We start from the raw sequence: 22,363 nt of genomic DNA, 5'->3' as shown, positions 1-22,363 counted from the left end.
TCCTCTCAGTTTATAGCCAGAAGTGTTTCTTAATGGTTTACTTCCCAATTGTGACAGTGCCTTGTCCTTGTAACAGTTAGTGAGGATTTGGATCAGGTAAAACACTTTAATTGCAGATATTTGACAAGCTGAGTGCAGTTAATGCTGTCTGTTTGGTAGCCTGCGGTGTTTATTTCCAGGTCGGGTCTCGGTGTTTCAGTGCTGGCCCCTGGGCCGGTCCCCGCCGTGGCCGCGCCCTCGGAGCAGGGACAGACGGGCACAGCGCTCGGGTGTCTGGGCGTGTGTCGGGTCGCTCGCTCGGGTCTTGTGCCCTAGTTCTTGAGAAAACTGGGACTGAGCCGAGGAGGTCTGTGCACAGATACAGCCTGGCTTACCTGGAACCTGGGAAAGTGAGGCGCTGTGCTGGTTTGCCATGCACCTTACAGCACTCCGAGAGGGCGAGTTACGTCTGGGTTTAAGGTGACCCTCTGTCAGGAGTGTATGAGAGATAGAAATTATTATTATTATTACTATATATTATAGTATATCTATTTTAAGGCTGATTTTGAGAAGGTACTCAGCACTCTCGAGGTGGTTCGTGCCCACCCTTTAGCACTATTTGTCTGCTTGCATTTATTCCTATTCTCGACTGTCCCCCCCGCCCGGTGCCGTCCCTGTGGGCGCTGCTGGCGGCGGGCAGGTGCGGGGCCTGGGTCACAACCCCCTCGGGGGTGCCAGCAGCCTCCCGCGGGTTCCCGAGGCCCGTGAGGGCGGGGTGTCGGCCCGCGTTGTCTCTCCCCGAGCCGCCCCGTCCGTCCCGTCCCCGCCGCGGGCGGGAGGCGCTGCCCGGCCCGCTCGGCTCCGCTCCGCTCCCGCGCGCGGCTCCGCTCCGCGTTTTCCGGGCCGCGCCCGAGCGCTCTCGCGCCGGGCCCGCGCCGTGCGGAGCCGGCGCCGCCCGCCATTGGCCGCGCCGCCATAGCCCCATGGGCGTGCGGGCCCGCCATTGGCCGCGCGGGCCGTCCGTCAGCGCGCGCGTGCGTCAGGCCCGGCGCGCGGCCCCGTTCCCTGCTGTGTGCGGGGCCGGCGCGGGGCCGGTGCGGGCGGGGCCGCTCCTCGCTCGTCCCTCGCTAAGATGGCGGCGGCGGCGGCGGCGGCGGCCGTGGCGCGGCTGGAGGGCCGGGAGTTCGAGTACCTCATGAAGAAGCGCTCGGTGACCATCGGCCGCAACTCCTCGCAGGGCTCGGTGGACGTGAGCATGGGCCACTCCAGCTTCATCTCCCGCCGCCACCTCGAGATCTTCACCGCCGCGCCCCCGCCGCCGCCGGCCGGCGCGGACGGGCCGCCACCCCCGCCGCAGGGGGACCCCGCGGGCGGCGCGGGGGGCGACTTCTACCTGCGCTGCCTGGGCAAGAACGGCGTGTTCGTGGACGGCGTGTTCCAGCGGCGCGGGGCGCCGCCGCTGCAGCTGCCGCGAGTGTGAGTACGCGGGGCCGGGCCCGCCCGAGCCCGCGGGGGCACATGGCGGGGCACGGCCGGGAGCGGCCCCGGCCCCCCGCGCCGCCGCCCGGCACCGCCGCCCTGCCCTCCCCGCGTCCTTCCCCGCACCGACCGCCGGCACCCCGGGCGCCGCTCTCGGGCTTCGGGGGACCCTCCCGGGCGGTTCTGCACCGTCGGGGGGCTCCGGGCTGAGCGTCAGAATCCTGCAGCCCCCCCGGGGCTCTGGCAGAGCGCAGGGGGGGTTGTTCTGGTTTTTTGTGGCGGTTTCCTTGCCTGATTTCAGCGTTTATTCTCACGGGTAAACCCAGCAGTCCACGTGAAATGCTCCTGCTGGCCTTAGCGTTTTCGAATGTTTTCCTTACGTGACAACAAATGTATTAAGGGGCTTTAAGCGGTAATACATTCCTTTGCCATTACCAAACATTAACTGTCTGTGCAGAATGATTTTCTAGGGGGATACGTGAGGCCTTGCCCGCGACATTTAAGGGTGTGTTGAACTGTAAATAAGTGATCTGTGCTCTCAGGAGTCACATGTAGGAAAAGTGAAAGTGTATTGGTTTAGTGTATTTTAGCTGCCTTGACTAAGAAATACCAAAAAGGTTACGAGTGCTGTGGCTTTATAAAGCACATGCCATCAGTGACACAGCCTTAATGCCTTACAGGCTTTTAAACTGTGTTTAGGACATCAGTGGTGTATATTTTCTGCTTTGTTGGCTTAATGTTGGTGTCCCCACCTGGTTCCTCTGTGAAAATCAAATTGTCTTACCTTGCTGCTTTCTAGGAAATGCCTGTTCTGGGCTTTAACAGTGCCAGCGTCTGGAGAGTTGTATAATCCTGAGTATAGTTGGAGGACTTGTTTGACCTTTAACTGTCACTTCTATTTTTGCTTTCTGCTTTTTAATATTAATAATTATTTGACATGTGGTTAATCTGTATTTTAATCTAACACGTTTATGAAATGCAGATCAAATACTTTTATTCTCTGTAAACAGTTTGGTGTAATATACTAATTGCAAGCACAATTGTGCATGATATATGTTGATTGCAAACAGTCTAGAATTAGTTGGAGTAATTTAGTCAGTAGCATTCTGTTAAATGCTTAAGACCTCAGGAAAAAAAAAGAAGTCCAGCTTCTTCATGCTGTCCACTGACTTGGTAATTTATTCTAGTTCTTTCCATCAGTGTCGCTTTTCAAGTGGAAAGAAAATTGGGAAGGATTTTTTGTGTGTCACTTTTTAATTGAGCGCTGATGAGAAGTTGTTGGTAGCTAAAATTTCTTCCCCGGTGCCCGTGGGTGGTGGTGCAGGAACTGGCATTTGCTCGGAGGTGACACCATTCCTTGGGCTGTGCACGCACGGAGCTTGCCATTTGCAGGGCTGTGGACTGGTGGAAGTGGTGATCTGCTTACAGAATGTAGGTGTGATGGGCCATCCAGTCTGGTAAATAAAAGGTGCTGTACCTTCAGCCCTGCAAGGGAGTGGTGAACGAGGGGCTCCAGTCACCGTGCAGGGGGTCGAGCTTCCCCCTGAAGGGCAGGAAGAGTCCACAGGGTCATAATTAGATTGGTGATCAGGAGCAAATGCTGCTTTGTTGCTTTAAAAAAAAAATAAACCTGTTTATAAAACAGAAGTCTTACTGGAGTTGAATGGGGAAATTGTAGTTTCATTATTTGCAAAGCTTTTTTTTGTTTTTAAACAGGAGGCTTCAGGCAAATCCAGGGTCCTGTCTGCTTCTAACAAGGCCTTGCTGTGAATTGCTGATGACTAATATTGTTTGTAGCTTTGTTCTTGAGTTTCCTTGTAAATTTAACTGGTCACACTGAAGATGGGCTCCTGGATTTTAAGAATCAAGCTTAGTTGCTTCAAGCACTAATGGCTGAAGCATGATTGGAAAGCAAGTAGTTTTGGTGTGAGTTCAAGATTGATGATTGCCAGCCTCCAGCTGGTAATCACCAGATCTATTTTTGTTGTTGTTTAATCCTGCTCTGTTGCCAGTAATAAATATGCTCTGCCTGTGACTACACAATCATCGGAAATTTTAATGGCAGGTGAAGTTGAAAGAATTCAGGGTGGCCTGTTCCTTCTGTTTGTTTTTAAGTGATCCTGGAAACCGAGAATGGAGGGTCCATCCCTGTTTTGTCCAATTAATAGTGACTTAAGATGTCATCAAGTAAAATACTGCTGCAGGCTTGAAATGTCTTATTTACTTGTCACTAATAATTGTATTTCTGTAGTTCCAATGTCCTTGGTATTTATTTTATTTTTGTTTCAGCACAGTGTTTAAATATGACTGCACTAATAATGCTGTTGAACTTCCTGGTTTTGGAAGGGAAAAACAGAAATATAACTTCGTAGTCTCCTGCAAAACACACATTTTTTAACATCTGGGGAAATTAAATTATTAATGTTGGAGTATGCACTTACCTGTAATAAAAGCATCTTTCCTTCTACAGATAGAACTGTCACGAAACATGGAATTACTGTGCATTAAAATAAGTGTTCTGGTTGCTATTTTTAATTCTTCCCTGGAAGCCTCACTCACAATTGAAATGTTGAAGTTATCAAGCAGGAGGTAATAGCAGTGGGAAGTGTGTTTTTGTTTTTCCAGTTCTTGACAGACTCACATACCTACTTGTGTATGTGCAGAGCAGCTGTCGGCTGGTGAGATGAATCGAGTGGGGGTGGGGAGAAAAGAGCCATTTTCGTGTGTGTCCAGCCAGGAGCTCTCCTGTCACTGTCACAGCACACATGGCCTGGAAGAACTTCCAGTCTCCTGCCAAAGACACCCCAATCAAAGCAGTGCAGTCATCCTTATACAACTGCCTTGAAGATGCACAGACTGTCCCTCTCCTGTTCATAAAGTGCATGGGTTTTAATTGGTTTCATTTGCTGCCTTTGGAATTTTCCCTGCCTGCAGTGAAGGCATTGATTGGATGCATTGCCAGGTAAATCATAACATCAATATTTGAATTTTGAGGTACTTGGCTGGAAAAATACCTTTTGTACTGGGCAGAGCGGGGTTTGTTGCCAGAGCTGTTGTGTGCAGCTCTTGGAGAGGCAGCATTCCAGACAGATGTAACTGATACAGCTGGAAAAACACACGGACTGCTGGGTACAACTTCGCTCTGAAGGAGTGCTTTTGTTTTGTTGGTGTTTTTGGGTTTCTTGGATGTGCTTTGTGTCTTGGCACTGCAGTTCACAGCAATCCTGACATCTCAGGGGCCTGGCTGTTCGAGGCAGTGTCTTATTCATTTTGACAGACCCACAGACTTTGTGTTTTAGTCATTGCTTTTGGTTTTGCTTTTGTGGAAGTAGGTTTGTGATTCGTAGGCGAGGTACCACGGACACAAGGGCAGCATTTGTAAGTCAGAGCAGAGACACATCTAGTCCCTGACCTGCCTCCAGGAGTGGTCGTGGCAGATGCCCAGGGAGGTCCATAGGAATGGATCAAGGCAAATGGTTTTGTTTCCCTTTGGATCCAAAGTCAGAGTTCATTTCTTTTTGAGTAAAAATCATTTACTGTTTGCGTTTCTCTCTTTTTTTAGTAATTGAGTTTGGGGTTTTTTTGTTTTGTTTTTAATTTCTTTATCCCTGTGACCCACAGTGTCCTTGGGCAGTGAGTTCTGCAACGTCATTGGAGCCTATATTGGGAAAACACCTCTTTTTGCTGAGGTTTTTGAACTTGATGCCTGGTAATTTCATTTGATGCAACCGAAGCTCTTTTATAGTAAGAGACAGTAAATAACTCTCCCATTCTGTCATTCACTCTGCAGACTTCTTTACATCACTCAGTGTGGGTGCTCTCACCACCTTGAGTATGTTTTACTTCAGCCTAATGTTTACTGACTAATCCTAAATCAAACCTATATGACTGGAAACTAAAGTTTTGTTTGTCCTCTCCTGCTTTTCCTCCTTGTGCACAGAGGGCTGAACCAATATTTTTACTTTGGTCTTATGGTCTGGAGCTACGAATTGGGGTTATTGGTGTCTTAAGCAGTAGAAGTTGTCCTGCTGATGGAAGCCAGTCCATTCTGAACAAGGATCCAGTATCCAAGATTCCTTGGAAAAGTTTGTTATTATTTTCGGTGTTACCTGAACAGGAAATAGTGCAACAGATTATAGAGAACCTCGAGTGTATCACTCTCGACAGCACTTCTTTCTGTCATCTCATTGGAGTTACTTTATTTATATACAAAACTGCAGCGGCTCTGTGGGTGGGACTGACTGCAGGTGCTCCATGGAGATTTCTCACTGGAACCACCAGTGGAGGTGAACAGACCATAAACATCTCCTTAGGTGGTGCTCCTTGCTGGCTGAGAACAACGTGCTTTGCTGTGCTTTGGGTTATGGTTTATGTTTTAAAGCTTTTCTTATGAAGATAAGTATTAGCTACTTTAAGAAATCAAACAAAACACGTTTTCCAAGGAGTTTGTGTTAATGTGTTCTTACAGTGTATTGCAGCCTGTACTTAAAATGTCTTGGAAGTCCCTCAGGCTGGGTGGGCACCTGCTTTTTCCCTTCCTTGACACCACTTTTGACAGGGACAGACAGTGGCTGGTGAGGACGACAGCTGGGGGAGATGTCTGTGAGACCTTGGGGTGGGCTTGTGTTCAGAGGTGTATTTTGGAGCTCCAAGCTGCCTGTGTTAAAACTGCCAGTTACTCACAAATGACCTCAGAGCATAAAAGTAAGAAACGTTGGACTTGGCTGTGACTTCAGAGGATCAGACTCCAGAAACTTTCATTTGCTGTCTCTGGCAGACGCTGGGCCTGTGCCACGGTGACTAATAGGTCAGCTGGGCTGGGCTTAGAGGTGGGTTTTTGGCTACTTCAGAGGAGGATTTGCAAATGTCAGGCTCAGTAGCAGGAGTGTTCTCAGTTAAGCAGATCTGACTGAAGAGCAGCGTGGGAGGAAGAAGGTAGAGCACATATGATTTGAAATGGAAATAGAGATGAGCGGGAAGTTTCTATAGTAATAATTTGTGTTACAGTCGTTTCTGGCATCCCTTTTTTTTTCATATTTCCCTCTCACTTGCACACACCTTATGAGTGATTTTTTTTTTTTTTGGTTGCTAATAAAACAGTGTTGCAAATTGTCAGATACAAATCAGTTGACTGAGGTAAAGCTTAAAAAGTTTATATTTGGATTAATTCCCCCTCAATTTGCTTTTTCTGTTGGTATGATTGATATGTATGTGAAACCCAATTCTACAATTTTACTCATCTTAAAAGTGTTCTTACATCTCTACTTAGCTATAGGAGTAAGTACATTCTTTGTAGTTATGTGAAATACTATAAACTGGGAAATCATCTTAAAAAAAATTATGGGTTTTTTTATTGTCTGTAAAGTTCCAGCTCTGTGACAAAAGCAAGATGAGTGTTGTTCTGGTTTAAAGGTGTAAAGTCAGTATTAAAATTGTCTGTTCCAAGAATCTGCAGTTGAAAGAGAGTTTTGAGATTCTTACCTTCAGTTATAATAATGAGGTAGGAGATATGTAAATTAAATCATTCTTTGCATTGATTAAATCAAAATACAATACTGCTCTCCTGTTGTGAAATGTGCCATGTTTGAGTAGGAAGATACACTCAGCTGATAGCAAAAGTAGTAAGTTAAATGAGCTAATGAAGAAAATAAGTTAATCTTTCACCTTGGCTTTTCAAAATAAATATGTTTGATTAATTTGCTTTTAATTAGGTAAGAACACTCTAGTGTAAATATTGTTCCTTCGTGAAGGTAGATGTGTTTTAGAGGGTAATTCTGCTGTGGAGGAATTCTGCTGCTGCTGGGGTTTTTTTTGTTTGGGTTTTTTTTTTTGAGCATGTGTAATTCTCATGCACAAAGCAAAGATTTTCTCGCAGTCATGCCCGAGCTATTCAAAATATGATTGTGCATCTGATTTGCTGTATTTTTCAGCAAATGCAGTGGTGCTTCAAGACCTCTCAAGTGCCATTAACTTCTATAAAATCATGTAAAATACAGGAAAATAATCTTTCCAAGAAAATCAGGAATTTGCCATGTGGTGGTGCAAGGCCGTGGCTTTTGCAGCTCTAAGGAGTTTTCCCAACAGTTCACTAATCAGCTGCTGTCTGTGCTGAAATCCTGGGAAGGTGGTGGGTTTATCTGCTGCCTTGCTTGTTTTCCTGATAAAAAGTTGATGTGTAGTGACATTTGTTTCCTGCGACTTCCTGCCTTTAAGGAGTTTTCTGACCTAGATAAAGCAGTGCAGGGAGGAACCGTATTTATTCTGCAGCTATTCCACGTTGGATGGCATAGGGAATAAACGTGGGGAATAAACCTTCCTTTTTCATTTAGGGCTCAGCCACTGCTGCTCTATCACTGAAGGAGCTGAGGGTTTAGTGAGTTACTCACAGAGCTGGTGCAAATCTTGGTCATTTTGTGATGCATCATGTTTTTACAGGGAGAGAGAAGGTCTGTGCATGGTTGGAGTCTTTGTTTCTTCCTGTTTGAGTGATTCTGCTGCAGCCCCTGCACGTGCTGCTGTGCTGCTCTGCCCTCTCAGGTACTGCCGAGCAGAAACTTGGACAAAGCACCACATCCGTGCATGCTGGAGTCTTGGTGGGAGGAAAAAATGTTCAGTGTTGAGGATTTGAGAGTGGCTTAGTGAATATTGATGTGAACACATCATCTCTGTGCACCAAATGAAATGAAAACCAGGAGCACTTGACAAGCAGTTCTGTCTGTCCTGATGCAAACAGCCCTGCAGCAATGCAGCTCGTGTGGGTAAAGGATGTGCATGGAATGGAACACTTGGAGAACTGGAGCTGTAAAGTAAAAAAGCCAGAGACCTGTCATTATCAGGGTGTTATGCAGCAGGACAAAATTAGTATAAAGTTGACTGGAATTAATTTTAATTCAGCGCTAATTTAAGGTTTTAAGAATTACAGAAGGGAGCTCCAGCCAAAGCCCTGCCAAAAGCAGAAATTACTTCAGCATAAGATTGGACTGCTCAGCACCTTGTCCATTTGGATTATCCAGGGATGGGAATAACTATAATTACGTAAAATGCTTCATGTAAACTACAACTCCATATTGAAAAAAATAGCGTCTATATTCCCAACAGCAGAACTTCTGGAATGCACAGGCTGGTTAGAATAATGTGCAACTTAGTGCTAAATCATGGTAAGAAAATACTTGATCATTGTTTAATATTGCTGCTTGATTCTGTTGTTGGTGATCTGGAGTAAATGCAATAAATATTTACAGATGGAATCAGTGTTGGTAAACATTGTCCTCACAAATAAGGAGGACAAAAAATGGAGTCAGTGAATCCATTAAAAAAACCCGAAACAATGGCATGTGAAGAAGTACACAGGGCAAATCTACAGGGTGGGAAACTGTTCTGAAAAGTAGTAGGAGAGTGTATGTGAAAGCCATGACTGGGGAGATCATGAGATGCCTGTTGTGACATGATGTGTCAAAACACTGATGTGAGGACAGTGTGGAAAGAGGGGAGTGGGGAGGGGCTGGAACTTCACATGGTCTGGAACCGAATCTGTGTTAGAGAATCTTCCAGGAGTGCAAGGATTTAAGTGGATGATTGCTGAAAAGAATGGAAGGCTGCAGGGAGCCCCAAGTAGTGAGGGACTTAAGGGGTTCAGTGTGTTTGTTTTACCCAAAGGGAGCACAAGGTGGCTGGGTTGGGGTAGGTCCACTTTTACGGGGCTGAATTGGAGCACTAAAGGCTCACTAATGGGTCACACAGGGGTGTGAAACCCCAGAGGCTGTAAACTCAACTGTCAGGGTTTGAACTGAGCAGAGTTGGGATAGTTTGCTTGTGAGAATGGTGGGATCCCTGTTTCACCATCTTCTGTTGATAAAAAAGTAGCCCTTGCTATTTTGGATCTGATGTAGTTGGATCTGGTGATTGGGGCAGTGCAGGTGTGTTTGGGTGACATGTCATGGCTTAGGGTTAGAACAGGTACACATGAGGCTTTACTACTTCCCCTACAAGCCTTTTTTAATAATCTGTCATGGGGTTGTAGCAAGAGACTTTTTTATTATGTGCTTTAATGAACAGTCAGTATTTGGCTTGATTTTTAATTAAAATTGCTTCTAAAGCATCAAACATGTAGTTGGACATTAGTGTATTTACACTTGCCAACAGTGTTCTCACAAGCAGATGATTTTGATGCCTTTGTTCATTATTGGTGTAGTTTTCTTATTGGAGTACACTGCACAGTTCCAGAGATCATTTTTGTATAATATACAGTGATTCTGTGAAAATCCTTGTTCTTCAAGTAAGTCACAGATACAGGTCATGAGGTATAAGCTGCTTAGTTCTTGTGTTGATAAGAAGTCAGGTTAGTGTGTAATGGAAAAGGTGTTTACACTTTGTGCTGAACTTAGATTTTCTAAATCACTTAAAGGGCGATGAATGTGTGGATTTGATTCAGAAATTATATGGACAAATTAATGTACTGATAGAAGTTGCTTTTAAATTCTGATTTTTCACTGATGGGTTGCGATATGGGAGCAGATATTTTGCTTACCTTTTTCCTTCTTTTTTCCCTTTTTTTTCCTTTTTTCCTGTCACAATTGGGAAAAATTAGTTTAACTTCCACTGAGGCATCAGTTTTCTCAGAAAGAAATGTTGGTGTCTTAGCACAGTGTACAGTTATTTTACTATATATGAGGTAAAAGTCTGATTATTTATGAAGATAGAAGCACTGTTACCTGGCTTGTTTGTTTGTTTTGATGTTCTTTGTTGTTTTTTTAAGACTGAGAATACACAAAAAATTTGGGTAGGATATAACTTGGGCAGACAAAGCCTAAATATGCAGTTCATATATTTGAGTAGTAGACAGGCTTGTTGGTTAAATCAGTGCAGTAAACACACAAGGAAGGTAGTTGGGAAGGATAAATGATGGAAGCTGACTCTTACAGAAGAGACTTTCCCTCCTGGGGTGATCCCATGATCTTCTGGCCTTTCCAGGCAGGTGAAGGCCTGCAAAGCAATGGGGGAGACAGAGAAATAAGATTAAAAGGAGTAAAGCTTAGAGAAAAGAAGGGTGAGTGTACTCAAGTGTGGGGGGTAAGTTCAAATTTGAACCAGAGCAAGCTGATTATTTAAGCAAGTAAAAATGCCTGTAAATATAATGGTAAAGATGGTGAACACTCTCAGGCACATGGGAGATCCCTGGGCTTGTCCTGTGCAGGATCAGGAGTTGAACTCGGTGATCCCTTACAACTCAGGAAACTCCGTGATTGATTTTAGCATCATGCTCTGTACAGGTTAGAAAAATGGAAAAGGAGAATTCAGTCACTGCGTGGGAAAGGTGAGGACACAGGGCCAAGGTGTTTTGCTTTAGAATAGAGGCAGGGAATTTGTGGGGTTTGGAGTCGTGTGAGGAGAAGTGAGGGGGTTTGCTGGGAGCCTTGAAAAAGGACTGGGAAAAGTGGAAGATCATCTCAAGAGCTCAGGCTGAGAAGCAACACAGTTGTTACAGTTCCACAATGTAAGGAGGCTCTGACTTGGATATTTCATGGGGAAATGTGATTTAGAAGAGTCTGGGGTCTCCCTTTTTAGGAACATGGGCTGTGCTTTGCTGAGCATTGGAGCTGATCCGGTGTCTCGCTGCTGCTGAAATGGAGCAGGGCAGGGAAGGTCCTGTTCTCTGCAGTGCTCCTGACTGCAGGTTGGGCTTGGCCTTGGAGCTCATCAGATGTTCCGTGAGCCACTGCTGTCTGCTTTTTCTGCTATTTTTGGGTCTCTGCTGTTGCACTGAAGTGGCTCACAGAGAGCTCTGGCAGGCAGTGGAGCTGGCATGGAGGATGTGGTGGGCCTGCACAGGCTTTGGGCAGCAGTCAGCTGGCTGGGTCTTGTGGAATTGTACATGAAGGAATTGCAGTTTTAAGAGCTGTTACACTACACGAAATAAAAATGGAAAGGAAAAGAAAGATCCAAACCAGTGTAAGACCAAAACTAATTTTGGTGTATTAAAAAAAACAGTTGCAGTGTAATGTAAAAATGTTTTAATCCCGAGAGTTCTTGTGACAGCATGCTCTTGGATAAAGGGGTGTGCTTACTATTTGTTTTAAGTTAAAAATTTTTGAAAAAGGTGAATCTAAGACTGGACACTGAGATGACTCTTTTGTGTCATACCATGTGCTTTGTGGCTCTCCTTTTTCAGTCTCTCCTTAAATGTGAATACACAGAGAAAACCATGAGAGAAAAAGGATTGCCAGTTCCTTGGTTATGGATCATCTCCTAGCAGAGGACAGTGTTAATGTACGGTCTGCATGTCATGTGCTGAATCGCCCCATCTCCTGCCTAGAGCCAGGCTTTGCTCCCCAGCTCACCAGTGCAGTTGGTGGTTTAATATTTTGTGGAATAGTGGAGTCAGAAGCTCGAGGGAAAATTGAGCACTGAGGATATAGTGGAGGTAGATGGCCCTTTTTAAAATTTTATGTGGTGTTTTTGTTTGTAGTGTGTGTGTGTGTGTCCCAAAAAAACCCTTTTATCTCAGAAGGCAGACTTCCATACCTGTGAGGCAGGTGACTGACTAGAGCTTGTGCAGCTTTCTGTCGACTGCCTGAAAGAAAAGGACTATTTTGAAGATAATTGTAAAAGCCTCTCTGATTTTTACATGTCCTTCATTGCAGGGGCTGCATGTACCCACAGTGGGTTTTCAGGAAATATGTAAATCTTCTGAAGTTGGCAGTGCAGGTAGATCAGGTGTGATTTGGATTTCCTGCATTGCCTTTGAGGCCTCAGCTTGATAGGTTGCAGAAACATCTCAAAGTTGTCATTGGGGGGGGATTTTGGTGTCCCTTCTTTATGCAGGACAGTAAATCCAGAGTGCCCTTGAAGGCAAATGTGCAGTCAGTAAATCAGTTGAGCTCATCCAGCCTTCCAAAACTCCTTGGGTAGCAGGCCTGGAAGTAACTGCATTGGCTTCCTGCTCTGATGGAAGTGGCTGCTCACTCCAAGCCTTTCTCCAGGGGGAAGAAGTTCAGCTTTTCAGTCAAACCATCACTTGGAGGAGGAGCAGATGATAACAAATACCACCCTTCATTTCCAGTGCAGTGTTTGGGGAACTTGGGTGCTGACAGAGAATAGTAGGAGTGAGTCACACAAATGTTCATCAGTCAAACCCCTGTTTATCACTTCCACAGGTGTAAGCAGTCAATAACAGCATGAGTAGAGAGGTGTTAAAGGAAGCAGAGTTACTTCCTTTCCTTACAGGTGTGAATGTCCTGGGTGTGGCTGGTTAGGCTCAGAGTTTATAGGAGGTGTTGTGCCTGGTATGGTTTATCTGGATATGGTATATAGTTTATGGTTGAACGTTTGTTTTGGGGAAAGCAGCTGAAGCACTTGTGTGTAAACATGACCCAGGATGTTCTGTCACAGGGGTTGGTGGCTCTGGTCCTCTCTGCCCTTTCATCTCACTGAATGTTTTTGCTTTTAGTAGCATGAGGTGCTGCAAACCAAACACTGAACTGTTGTGCTGTTCAGAGGCTCTGAAACCCCTGCTTTGAAGAGTGTGCAATATCTTCTGAAGTAACTTTATTAAAATTACTAGATTGGGTAACAAGATTCTCACAGAATGATGAAATTCATCCTCCTGCAGTCCTGCTTCCAGTGGTACTATCAAGATCAGAGGACAGCCCTTTTCCTGGCACCGCTTTTGCAGCTGCATCACTGAGTGCAAGAGAAACGCAGCAGTTTGAGGTGGTTCCCCTGTGCTGGGAACGTGGGTTCTGAAATGAATGCAGGGCTGAATTCAGAGTGTAGGGTGAGCTCTACAGTTTGGGCTTGGGTAGAGTATTATTCATTCAGCTTTCTAGATATTGATAATCACCACAAACCTTTTGGACCTGGGAAGCCCAGTGTGTGGCAGTTGAAGTGCTCGGGCGCGTGTGGCAACTCCGGAAGGAGATGCAATAGGTAAAAACCACAGGAGAAGTTCAGTTGTTTGTTTATCCTCTTCAATTGAAATCTAAGCCTTTGTTTTTAAAACCTTTTCCTGGTATTGGTCTGTCCATAAAGCTGAGAAATGCATTTTATTCTGTTTCATCAGCAGATTCCAGAACCCTTTAGCAGTGCTCAAATGCCTTGGGAGCCCTGGCAAGACAGAACACCCCTGTGCAGTGAGAGGTGCAGAGCTGTGCCCTTCCTTGCCTGTTCCATTGCTTAATTGTCCACTCACTGCATCCCCTGTTCTGTTTTCCTGCCTCCTGAAGGATTGCTGCACTCTGGGGAATGCAGCAGTTGGAGCAGGATCATGGAGAGCCTTCAGGAGTTCTTGGGAGCTGAGGTGTACAAGGTGTTGTGAGTGGGGTGAGAGGGAGGTGACAGCAGCCAAGCTGACAGCAAATCAGGCTTTTCCAGAAGGCTTTCATTTTTACTTGTCTTTGCTTGAATATCCAATTCTGTGAATGTCCAGCCTTTCTGTAGCAAAACTTTCTTCACTATAACTGAGATTCTGCCAGAAGTCTGTTAAACTTTAAAAAAAAAAATCAATTTTCCTTGCTGTTTTCTTTTTCGAAAGTTTTCCTGTGGGCTAAGGTGCTTTTTTCCCAGAAAGTATTTTTTCCTTAACTGCATCATAGGATATAGAGAATATTGCCTGATTCAGACAGAGAAATTTGGCACTAATTGTTAAACTCATCTGAAGATAAAATGGAAAAACTCATTCACAGTTGGGAGAAGAACTCAGATCCTTCCACCTTCCTCTGTTTTAAACATGCAAGTCAAATTCAAAGCAATTTGTGATGGAAATTTTAAATGTCCTTCACGTATTCTGGCCTGTTTTGAATGGCTTTTTCTGTCTCTGCAGTGCAGCCAGAGCACTCCTGCCAGCACACCCTCGTACACAGATGTTGACTTTCCTGTCAGTAGTGGAACAGCCCTGCTTGTTTTATGGGGTGGTTATTCTGAGGCTGGAAGATTGTTGAGCCTGGAAGAGATCACTAACCCCAGCTTGCTACTTAGCTATAAATAAGTTTGGTCTGCTGTGGACTAGTAAGTACTCAAGATTCTTACGTGAGGTTATTCACTATTATCTGGGGCTATCAGCAAACTGGGTGGTTTGAAACCTTTAAAGAAAACAAGCATGCAAGCTATGGCAAAGAATCAAATAAGCATCTGAATATAAATAATTGAGCCCTCAGTCAGAAGGATAAAATAAAATTCTATAAAAGTTTTTAAGTTTGGGGTTACTGTTGAAAAGTTATTTTGGCTTTATAGTAGCCGAAGGAAAGATTATTCATATTCGTGGATGTGTGTTCTTTGTGTTAGCTGGAACGTTGCTGTAAAGTGTGCCATAAAATAATTGGACTTCATCTGAAGAGCTTGAAAGCTTGGTTATGTAGAATACAAAATAACCATAGTGTGGGAGAGTGTGATTTTGACTATTTGGAGAAATAACAGGGAGAAGAAACCGAGGAAGGTGGTTTAATAAAAAATGTTGTAAAAATCGGGCGTTTCCACAGTTTTTGAGGTGGAGATAAAATCCTGCTGTTGTGGAAATGAACCTGAGAGATGTCAGTCTAGGAATGTGTTGTCCAAGCCTCTTTGTCTGGGAGGCTTGAGAAAGCAGGGTGTGTTTTTGGTAATTCTCATAATAGTCCTGTGATTCCATTCTTTTACTGAAAGGTGTTGATGTGGCTCATCCCCAGGGTAAACTCATAAACTCGTGTGTCTGCAACTTGTTCTTTTTGCAACAGCTTTTGATAGCACAGGGTTTGGTGGTTTTCTTGTTCCTCCAGTTAAATTCTTTATCTGGAAGGTGTAAGTAGTTTAGGGTTAATTATTCTCAGATAAATATAGGTAAGTCCCAGGGGGGTTGGGAGCCTGTTGCAGTGACATTGCACTTGAGTTGGGACATCCCTGGGCTCTGGGGAGGGAAGTGCTGGTTACTGGATGTGTTACACCAGCACAGTTTTGTCCTTCTTGTGACTGTTTTGGTTTTGTGGGAGCTGCTTGTTCAAACTTTGCCCGGGAGGTTTGGAGAAGAGAATATATGCAACTGTCCAATGTTTTTTTAGGGATGCTTTGTGGTAAATAAATTGCTGACTGAGAACGCAGTGCCAGTGTGTGATACAGAGAGAGCAAGGGCTTGGGCTGATCAAGTTCTTCACTGAGAGAAGGAGACTTTTATTTTTAAATCCAAAAGGCCCCTAGATACTTGTGATGGTTCACACCATCTTTAAGTCATTAGAATAACCCTCTTAAAGATGTTCTAAATGGAGACGGGATTTGACTCATGCAGGTAATGATTTAATACAAAAACACAAAGGAAAGAGCAATTGCTTGGGGGGATTTAAAATGAAAATACTACAGGACAGGTATTGAAAAGGAAGTAAATAGATGTAATAGCAGGCACTGGTTTGGGTGCAGAAGGGGCTGATTTGGGTCAGAGAGGAGCAGACAGCAGTGGTGGTGATCCTTCCTCAAAGGATCTGTGTGTCAGCACAGAAACAACATCATTGGTACGGCTCTGACAGAAATGGAAATGACTGTGGAGAGGGGAGGCAGAGCTGGCTGGTGCAGAAAGCAGGTATTTGAAGCTGCATGTTTGAACTCCATCTGAATCAGGTGGTTTTTTCCCCTGTGCTTTGGAGTCCTAAAACTACACCAGTGTGTTTGCCTGTCATCTGGGCCACGGGTGGCACCGTGTTCTGTGTCGCTGCGTTTGAGATGGGAGTGCACAGAGCAGTGTGTGCTCAGCTTCAGGGGGGCTGCTGGTGTGCTCCTTAAATGTGTGCACTGCTCATGCAGAGCCTGGATCCGGGCACAGAGTGGCCTGGAGGAGCCACAGACACCACAGTAGTCATTTTATGTAATCTTAGATAAACTGAGTCTGCTGCTTTTAAAAGTTGCTTCACGCTACCACTGGTTACATTTAATATAAGCTCTTGAAGTGAGCGAGCGCCAAGCAAAGCATTGTTTGGAGTATGGAGAAATAACCTGGGAGCCAAAATTAGCCCGTGCTCATGTGGAGTGGTGTGTGTTTCGTCAGGGCTGCCCAGATCACGTCCTCCCTGAAGGCAGCACATTTCAGCTTTAAATGTTTGAGCTGTTACAACATGGAACATGCTGGGGAGTGGTGCCAGTAACATACGCTGCACATATGACCAGCACATGCCCCACTTGAGCCCAGCCCCTGAATTATTTACTTTTTGTTACAAGCTGTTTATTTTTGAGAGGTTTTTTTCCCCCTCTGTCAGTGTCAAGCACTGAGCCTTTTGTTTCCTTTTTTTTTTTCTCTTCCTTTCTACTCTTGCTGTTGATTCTGTGTTTCTAAAATTCTCTGCTGTGTTTACCCCCACGCCTGTTTTGTGTTTGTTTTCTCAGAAAACCATCCCTGGTCCCTCCTGTGGTAATTTCATTGAAACTGCAGAGACCAGGCTGATTTATTTTCAACTTGAAATTGAGAGATAAAATGACCTTATACTTAATCTTTTGGGACTTGGTCTATATTCACTAGTTAGCTGTGATACCTTTTCTTAGTGTAAATTTTTTACTGTTATGTTCCACATCTGTGAAATGGCAGGTTTTCCCCTCATCCCTTGCCATCTTTGGTTGGATAAGTGGTCTGAAGCAGACACTCCATAGGCCTCTTCTGATTTTAAACTCATTTTTGATGACAGCTTAAGTTCCCAGACTGCCTGTGACTCTTCACTTGCAGCATCTCTGTGCTGTGGATTGTGGTGCAGAACCTCAGAGTGAGCACTGACCCAGCCTGACGGGCTGGGGAGCTCTGGAGAGCAACAGCAGATAGAACTTTAATGTACATACAGATACATTTCATCTCTACCCTCTGTTTCATAACATTTTAGGGAGTGTTACCTCTTGGATGGGATCAGGCTTGACACAAAATTAATTGGACTTGGTGAGCTTTTCAGAATGAATCATCTCGTAGTTATTTGTGTGCACTGTAGGTAACAGGCTTAGCATTGCATACTTCTTTATATAAATTATTCTTTTAAATTCAGTTTTCTCATGAAAGTGCATCGAGTTGAAGGATATGCTGTTACAGAAGGCTTTTGTTTCCCTTCTGAAATACGTTGGTAAACTTAGTTTTTCAAGCATTTGCAGTAATTAAAAATATCCTTCTCACTGCTCCTGTTCTTAGAAGTTTGCTTTTTTAATTTTCACATCCGATTTATACAGTAGTACAGGTTCATTAAAACATGAACGTTATAAAAACATATAAAGGAAGATTCAGGCCCTGCAAGTAAACTATAACTAAACCTTTGGTTCCAAGGTGACTTAAAACAAGCTGATAGGGAGTTAAAACTGAAAGGTCTGTCCTGTCCTGTGTGTGAGCTCTGGTGTTCACATCGTGTGCTCAGGTTTACTGGTGGGCCTGAAAAACAATCCCTGGGAAGAGAAGGGGAGAGGCAGGTTTGGGATTACTTTTCTGACAAGTCAGAAGTGCAGCTTTTTCCATTACCAGATGGGAGGATATTAATAAGATTGGTAAAGCAGTTTTATCAGCATTTCATAGAACCATAGAACTTTTTAGTTGGAAAGGACCTTTAAGGTCATCGAGTCAACCATTGACCCAGCACTGCCAAGGCCACCACTGACCCATGTCCTCAAATGCCACATCCACATGGCTTTTAAATGCCTCCAGAGATAGGGACTCCACCCCTGCCCTGGACAGCTGTGCCAGGGCTGGGCAACTCTTTAGTGAAGAAATTTTTCCCAATATCCAACCTAAACCACCCCTGACAGAACTTGAGGCCGTGTCCTCTCCTCCTGTCCCTTGTTCCCTGGGAGCAGAGCCTGACCACCCCCGGCTCCCCCTCCTGTCAGGGAGTTGCAGAGCCAGAAGGTCCCCCCTGAGCCTCCTTTTTTCCAGGCTGAGCCCCCCCAGCTCCCTCAGCTGCTCCTGCTGCTCCAGCCCCTTCCCAACTCCATTCCCTTCTCTGGACACGCTCCAGCCCCTCAATGTCCTTCTTGTTGTGAGGAGCCCAGAAGTGACCCCAGGACTGGAGGTTCCTCAGCAGTGCCAGCACAGGGGATGGTCACCCCCTGCTCCTGCTGCCACACTATTCCTGATCCAGGTGTCATTGGCTCCCTGCCCACCTGGGCTGATGTTCTCCTGACCAGCACCCCCAGGTCCTTTCCCAGCAGCAGCTCTGCAGCCTCTGCCCCTGCCTGTGGCACTGCAGGGCGTTGTTGTGACCCAAGGGCAGGACCCGGCTCTTGGCCTTGTTGAACCTCTCCCTGTTGGCCTTGCCCATGGATCCAGCCTGTCCAGATCCCTCTGCAGAGCCTTCCTGCCCTCCAGCAGATCAGCACTGCCCCCCAGCTGGATGTCACCTGCAAACCACCCGAGGGTGCCCTCGGTCCCCTCGTCCAGATCATTGATAAAGATCAAACCTGGGCCAATGTGGAAGTTTTCTGCTCGTGGAGGATCATTCTTTGTGATTCCTGATCCTGTTTCCAGGGTGCAGCTGCCTCCCTGTGCTCTGGCACCACTGAATCCCTTGTCAGCTGGTTCTCACACTAACCAGAGAATACTGTTTCCTTCTTAAAAATGTTCTTTAGCCGGGTCACTTGGTGCTGGGTCAGTCAGTTGAATCCCTGAGGGGCTTAACAACCAGAGGTGTCCTTGGCCACCTGCTCCACAGGCAGGAGAGATCCAGGGTGTTTCTGGTTACTGGGTTCACAGCCATAATTGTGACCCACAGACCCTGGAATAAGAAGAAAAAGGAAATAAAAGGAGACCACTGATGAAGTTGGACTGCAAAAGCAGCAAAACCGTGCTGGTACTATTTTTAGTAGGTCCAGACTGTGTGACTGATGGTCCTGGTTTTGCACTTCACAGGTGTATCTTTGAACACAGATATTTGATAACCACTTCCTGTTGAACTTTGTGTTTTGTTTTTTGAACAGTGATGAAGAATTTAAGGTTTGGTGTGGTATTTCAAGCTCTTTGCATCAGGTAAAGGTGCCCTGTCCCATTACCTGGGCAGTTCTTAGGGAAAAGTCACTGATTCTTCTGGCACATCCACATAAACTGGTGTTTTCTCAGGAGAGAGAGCAAAACTTGAGTATAAGATACAATTTTATAATTGAACTAATTAGTGCTCGTAAGGCCTTTCTGCTGCAATTCCCTGTGATGATTAAAGGAATGATAATTTAAAAATATCTAATGCACCTTTTTGACTCTCTCTAGAAAACACGACAAACTCGTGCATTAAAGTCACCATTTAATGAACAATCTGTGCATGCGGGGAAAAAAATCGTGATTATTCCTTTTTTTGAGGAAGGATGTTAAAGAACATAAGTTTATAGAGACTATTTTTAATCATCTGAGATGTCTGTTGTCTTAGTTTTCAGCTTTTCTGACTTAAAGCCTGTCCACTGTTGTATACTGGGAAAGTGTACACATGTTATTAGAGTGCAGGTTAAGGCCATGGTTGTGCCCTCTAGAATTTTTAAAGGGTGTCTTAGATCTTGATATTTTAATCTTTATCATCTCCATTTTTGCTTTGTTTTTTTTTTAATGGAATTTAAAATATTAGTCTTTTATTTTTTTCCAGATGGATGTTTCTAAGATCATAAAATAATTGAATGTATGAGTTAAAAATGAGGGAAATGGGCTCCAGATATGTAGTATTTGTTGCTACATCTGTATTTATGATAACTTTAACTTAGGGGCCACCTTGGGCATTATGGTAAATGCCACACTTTTCGTGGTGCTTCCTGTACTGATATAGGGATTTAAATATATATATGTTCTCAGGATAAAAGGTTTTTTGTTACTGTTGACAGAAGTGTGATGTAATGCTGTACACATATGGGAAATGAGGAAAAACTTTCTGTAACTAGGGATTAACATTCCGTTTCACCATCTTTCTGAAATTCAGAATCTTACAAATATCAGTTTTTAAGGGTAAATGGAAACATGTTAATTTAAGTGCTGTGAAAATTAGTGTTTGCAGTTCTCTTTATGCAGCAGCATATGCATGGAACTCATTTACATCTCTTCAGCTCTGCCAGACAAGTGGATTCTGCAGTGGAATTTTGAAGAAATCCCATCACTGATGAAATTGTTACATATTCAGTCCCACGTTCCGATTTTACTACAGAGATGTGTGATTTTGTAGCAATCAGTATTTGTGCATGACAGAAATGAAAGAGCAGCAAGTGGCCTCCTGGTGCAGGGAAGGTCCAGCAGAGACTTGAGGGGTTGGTTTATGGTGGATGATTTGGAGGAGTTTGTGATCTGGCAGTTCTGACAGTCCCACTGAGGGAAGGTGCTCCCTTGATAAACTGGGGAAGCCTGACTTGAGCAAATGTCACTTTGCATTTCCAGGAGGGTGAAAGTAAAACATGTTGCTTTCTCTAGATCTGGGAAAGCTTTGGAAATTGCTGCTCATCCAGGGAAGTTTAATAGTTTGAGCAATGCAGCAGAATTTTCCTCTGTCCAAGAACTCTTTGGAGTTGATTGCAGCTTGCTTTTTATTCAGCATTTCAATCATTTAATAAACTTAACAGCATCAACTTGGCTGCTTAAGAAGAAGAGAAAACTCAATATTAATTTTTATTCTGGAAGTCTCTGCTAATATTGTGTCACTACCCACAACGTTGCTTTGTCTCTGACAGAGAGAAAGGACCAGGGTTCAAAGCAGAGTGAAACAGTGTATTATATACCAGAACCCTTTTTTTTTCTGTATAGATGTTATTTTTTTTAGAAAATTTAATGCTCTGGAAGAGCTAAATCACAGAATAATAATAATAAAAAGTCTGGAATTTGAAGCTAAACCAAAAGTAACTGTTCTCAAGGCATGGTTTATTATCAGAAAACCTCAGATTGGGGTTGGGTCACACAACCTACCGAGGTGCTTTTGTCATTGCCCTCCACAGCACGTTCTTTGTCCCGTGGGATTGATCCAGTTATTGTGGATTGTGGTGCCTGGCTGCAGGAATGCAGATAGACTGAAACCAGGCTGAGTGGGGTGCAGCAGTGCCCTTGATTCACATAGGACAAGGAATAAAAAGAAAAATGAAGGTAGTACTTGCCATGTATTTGCCTCACCAAAGCAGTTTGGTTATTGCAAAAAAAAAATAAAAATAATAGCTAGTCTGGGTTTTTTGGCCAGTGAAAGTTCTTGCATTTTCATTCCATTGGTATGGGGCAGGGTAGGAGTATGATTAATTAAAAATAGTAGATATAACATAGATAAACAAAATTAAAGTGAGTCCTTTGGTATCCCCAGGGGGTGGGATGTACCCTGGCTGTTGAGCAGCTCCAGTGGTGCCTCACAGGGACATTTGCAGGTGGTTCTACATGGGACAGGTGACAGGAGTGAGTAACACTTGTAGTAACCTGGCAGCTGTTTGCCATCTGGAATGAGAAACTCTTCATTGCTTTCCTTTAGTAATAAAGAAAAGTCATTTTTAATATTTAGGATATAAAGTTTAGCTTTTCCTGCTTAATTTTTTGTAATTACTTGAAATACTGTTTTAATTTTCTTCTCTTTGATAGTGGGGAAAAAAATCCTGCTTCCCATAGAAGCAGAGGTTTGTGTAGCTTGGCATCTGCAAATTCTATAGTATTTAACTATGGATTTAAATTAGAATGTATGCATTTAATGTGCAGTTTTCATGGTGTAATAGTAAAGTAGTGATGAAATGAAAATTCCTTTAGCTCTGTTTGGGAGGATATAATATATTGCTCAGGATATGTGTGTATGTTACTTTTTGCCATGAAGGCTTCACAGCCACGACTTTTGTGCTCCTTGAACAGCTCCTCTTGTGCAACAAACTCTGATTGAAATACCTCAGTCTAACTAAATGAAATAATCTCCCTTTTGCTGAAGATGTGTCTCTCACCTGATGTTTTGCCTCTTCAGGTGGTTGTAGAAGGAAGACCTGGGGGACAATCCAATGGTTTAAACAAAGA

At 44.3% G+C, this 22,363-nt stretch overlaps 1 protein-coding gene across 9 annotated transcripts in view; it reads left to right on the top strand.

Annotated features, from left to right (window-relative positions):
• The window catches only part of FOXK2 (forkhead box K2), a 69,403-nt gene that overhangs the window by 20,854 nt on the left and 26,186 nt on the right, over positions 1-22,363 (top strand). The window contains exon 1 of one of the 9 annotated variants that reach the window (XM_032706370.1): positions 1,075-1,455. The exons of 5 other annotated variants lie outside the window; for them this stretch is intronic. In XM_032706370.1, coding sequence (XP_032562261.1) covers positions 1,112-1,455 — 344 coding nt within the window. In that variant the 5' untranslated portion in view covers positions 1,075-1,111. Of the gene's footprint in view, positions 1-1,074; positions 1,456-4,009; positions 4,048-4,208; positions 4,421-7,897; positions 7,996-22,363 lie in introns of those variants that run through there. 3 more of the 9 variants (XM_032706373.1, XM_032706372.1, XM_032706374.1) reach the window with 3 other exon arrangements.

This window comes from Chiroxiphia lanceolata, chromosome 19 (genome assembly GCF_009829145.1).
Source record: "Chiroxiphia lanceolata isolate bChiLan1 chromosome 19, bChiLan1.pri, whole genome shotgun sequence".
Lineage (NCBI taxonomy): Eukaryota > Metazoa > Chordata > Aves > Passeriformes > Pipridae > Chiroxiphia > Chiroxiphia lanceolata.
The sequence above is the reverse complement of the archived record's forward strand: the minus strand, read 5'-3'. Positions and strand labels throughout refer to the sequence as shown.